We start from the raw sequence: 3,833 nt of genomic DNA, 5'->3' as shown, positions 1-3,833 counted from the left end.
GTATCGCGTCTCTGCTTGAACTTTTGAAATTCCAGTTGCACGACCTCCCCAGGGAGATTGTTCCCCAGTCCAAAAGAGTGAGGAATAAAGGACCTCTGGAACTGAGAAGTTCGACAGCGAGGCACATTTACTGCATATTTGTGTTGCTGTTCAATAAATGTGGTTGCTCTCTGTGGGAAAAGGTGACCACGGATCAATTGTGAATGTGAAGATCTCTGTTACAATACAACTTATGAAAAATCGACCAACAAGAGATCATCCGTCGAGGGTCCAAGTCATAACTGCTACTGTTATGAAACAGAAACCTACCGCCACGAACCGCTCCATCTAAAAGAGATAAATCTCTGTCAGAAGCAGACATACACAACGGAGAACAGTATTCTAGTAAGGGAGGGACAAATGGCCTAAAACAGGTTGCACTGATTTTATCACTGTTATAAATATATATGAGGCCTTATGTACAATACCTAACTTGCGAGAGGCATTTTCTGACACTTTCATTAGATGTTTCTCAAAATTAAGATGTGAGTCAAAAGTAACACCAAGAACATAAAACGTACTGTAGCGATAAAAACTCTTCCTTACAAATCGAGAAGAGAAATTAAAGCAAAAACAAAAATTAACAAAGGGATGTAACGAGTGAGTTTAAAAAACTAGACTGATCTTTCCAAGTGAAAATGACGTCATCAGCGAAAAACTGCCTTCCGGTACCTCTTTCTTAAAGAGTCACGCTTAAAACCACAGTAACGGAAAATAACAATACCATTGGAATAAATGTGACTGCCATTGTTAATACTCACTTCCTTATCTCTTGTCTACTTTTTGCAATACATTATGGGGCAAAGAGCACAAAATAACATAGTGCTAGACTTTTTTTTTTATTCTATTTGAGAGAGTCAAATCCATGCTTCCAAAATTTAGAAAAATATGTTCTTGTGAGCGAAGCATCTGAAACTACAAACAAAATTAATGGTATTAACAGTAACGAGGGAAATGATGAAATGAAAAATGGATTGCTGGAACTCTTCAGTCAAAATCCGGAAATCTCACAATTCTGGAAAGCTTTGACGTACAGCAAGGCTCATGGTAAATTTTTCTCGACTCAAAATTATTCTTATTCTTTTGATTAGTCCAAGCGAATAATAGAAATATATGAATGTTTTTGAAACAGGAGTTTGATAATCATTTGTTGATGCAGAGGAGCATCAGAGGCTTTCGTTTGACTGTCGTAAGATTTCCTCCTTTCAGATGAGATAGTCTCTCTCTCTCTCTCTCTCTCTCTCTCTCTCTCTCTCTCTCTCTCTGAGACTCAATCAACAAACTCCGTGAGCTGCCGGAGAATGAAGATATAAACTGGTCACACAATAAGATCTAATAAAGAATTTATTTTAACTTAGTATCTTGATACTCAGGGTTAAGTAAAAGATGAAACAAGAAAGAATTACTGCTTTCCTTTTCCTATTAATCTTTTCTTACATCGTTTTCCTGTCCAGTGTTTCCTTCCGTTACTGGTCTGGGTTTGTAAAAAATTCATTCTTTGCAAGAGCTAGTTACCTCATGAGTAAAAAACAAAACTTTATTTGCTTATTTAATAACTGGTTAATTTGCTTTTTTTTTTCTTTTCTAATAACTGAACTTTTCTTTCTTTTACTTCTTTCAAATGAACACCAGATTCTTTGGAAGTTCGAATTTCAAGTCAGTAGCCCCTGTGGGCTTGTTCCATATGAAGAGGGTTGATGTTTTGACGAATAATAATAATAATAATAATAATAATAATAATAATAATAATAATAATAATAATAATAATAATAATAAAAACCTCAGTAAAAAGAACAGAATGCACTATATATATTTATAAATATTTATTTATTTATTTATTTCTGTATGTATATAAATATATACATATACATTTATATACATATATATGTGTGTATATGTATATATATTTGTGTGTGTCTTGTAGGTATATTAGTAACATGATCAGTGTTCTTCAAAATGAATGAAATGTGAAAAAACAGGCATAGATGACCATTATACCTCTGGTTTTTAATAGATGATGACGTAGATCTTTTCCTCATGATCTTGATAGCCATCCGAAGGACATTTGGCTTTCCTCAGTCAGTATATAAGAGGATCCCTGGGTTTGCTTCAGCACAGTCGGCTCTCAACCACTGCACGATGATGTCTAAGGTAAAGAGAGAGAGAGAGAGAGAGAGAGAGAGAGAGAGAGAGAGAGAGAGAGAGAGAGAGAGAGAGAGATAGCTGAAAAAGTCAAATAGCTTAATTTGTAAACATTTTTTCTAATTGACTGTGACTACAGTTGCAAAGTTTAACCATTTGTGGGCCATGTCTAACCTTACCTTTGAACATTAATACATTTCTCTGATTACTGACTATATAAATAATTTTTTAAATGAACATCTGGATCTCAAGAAAAGAAAACAAAACTCTGGAATACACTTTCTTTCTGGTTCATTTCTTTAGCTATTTTTGTATTGTTGTTCTTTTCTACAGTCCTAACTATATTTTCCTTTTAAAACAAAAATTCTATACAGAAAACACAGTACAAGATTTCTTTTAAACTATCCAGACCTTTCTTTCATTTCTGAGAAATGATGTCAAGAGTATTCCAGTAAAACATTTTTAAAATGTCCTAAAAGCCTTTCCTAAAAGATCATCTAGCTATTTTTTTAAGGCCTTACTAAACAGTCCTTTTACACTTTTTTTTTTCGCAGACGATTATTGCCACCTTAGCCGTGGTCCTTTTCGCTGTAGTAGCAGCTAGTCCTGTTGCTGAACCCGAACCCAAAGCTGATCCTGGATTCATTAGAGGATTTGGTGGAGGATTTGGTGGAGGATTTGGAGGCCATGGATTCGGATATGGACCCTACCGAGGAAAGAGGAGCCCAGTAGCTGAACCCGAGCCTGAACCCGAAGCTGAGCCTGGATTTATTCACCGTGGATTTGGTGGAGGATTTGGAGGATTTGGTGGAGGATTTGGTGGCCATGGATTCGGATATGGAGCCTACCGAGGAAAGAGGAGCCCAGTAGCTGAACCCGAAGCTGAGCCTGGATTTATTCACCGAGGATTTGGTGGAGGATTTGGAGGTTTTGGTGGAGGATTTGGAGGATTTGGTGGCCGATATTATGGTTAAGACAAAATTGTGAAGATCCGACAAATGTTTTGTCCATAAATCGAAGTAAATAAAAACTTTATTGAAATATGTACCTCTTTTTTACCCATACTGAACAAATGTATTTTCAATAATAAGAAAATATTAGGTATTTTTAAAGATATAAGAAATGAAGCATTACACAAATTCCACATCTAAATTTAAATGCAAAAAATTTAAATGACCTCATCTTTTTAAAGCCAACATCGAAGCTATTGCATTCTTTTCTATAAATATAATTAATCTATTTTATAATTTATTTAATTTACTTGTTTTTAAAAATTATGCATTACACTGACTTTGCTTTATACTTTCTTATTTTTCATTCATTTCATCTATTTCATCATGTTTAATTCATAACATGTATTATTACAGTATTTTCATTTATTTTATTGATCTACTGAATCACTGGAAAACAGAACAGTGCTGAAAGTGAGTTTACAAACTAAATTGATTTTTCGATGCCCTTAGACCGAATGAATATGGCGTCATTATGGAAAAGTTGCCTCTTGTACCTCTTGTGGCTTTGAGAGACTCTTAAAACCACATAAACAAAAACGCATATGAAAAAGTAATAACACAACCACCGCTATAAATATGGCTGCTTTTGTTACTTCTCTCTTCCTTATCTCTTGTCTACTTATTCACTCCATCATGGTA

At 34.6% G+C, this 3,833-nt stretch overlaps 1 protein-coding gene across 1 annotated transcript; it reads left to right on the top strand.

Annotated features, from left to right (window-relative positions):
• Nucleotides 1–2,160: 2,160 nt before the first annotated feature.
• LOC136838213 (uncharacterized) lies at nucleotides 2,161–3,222 on the top strand. Its single transcript, XM_067103080.1, has 2 exons — nucleotides 2,161–2,190; nucleotides 2,736–3,222. The coding sequence occupies exons 1-2, from the start codon at nucleotides 2,179–2,181 to the stop codon at nucleotides 3,153–3,155; spliced, it is 432 nt and encodes a 143-aa protein (XP_066959181.1). The 5' UTR covers nucleotides 2,161–2,178; the 3' UTR covers nucleotides 3,156–3,222.
• Nucleotides 3,223–3,833: the final 611 nt, after the last annotated feature.

Source organism: Macrobrachium rosenbergii, chromosome 4 (assembly GCF_040412425.1).
Source record: "Macrobrachium rosenbergii isolate ZJJX-2024 chromosome 4, ASM4041242v1, whole genome shotgun sequence".
NCBI lineage: Eukaryota > Metazoa > Arthropoda > Malacostraca > Decapoda > Palaemonidae > Macrobrachium > Macrobrachium rosenbergii.
The sequence above is the reverse complement of the archived record's forward strand: the minus strand, read 5'-3'. Positions and strand labels throughout refer to the sequence as shown.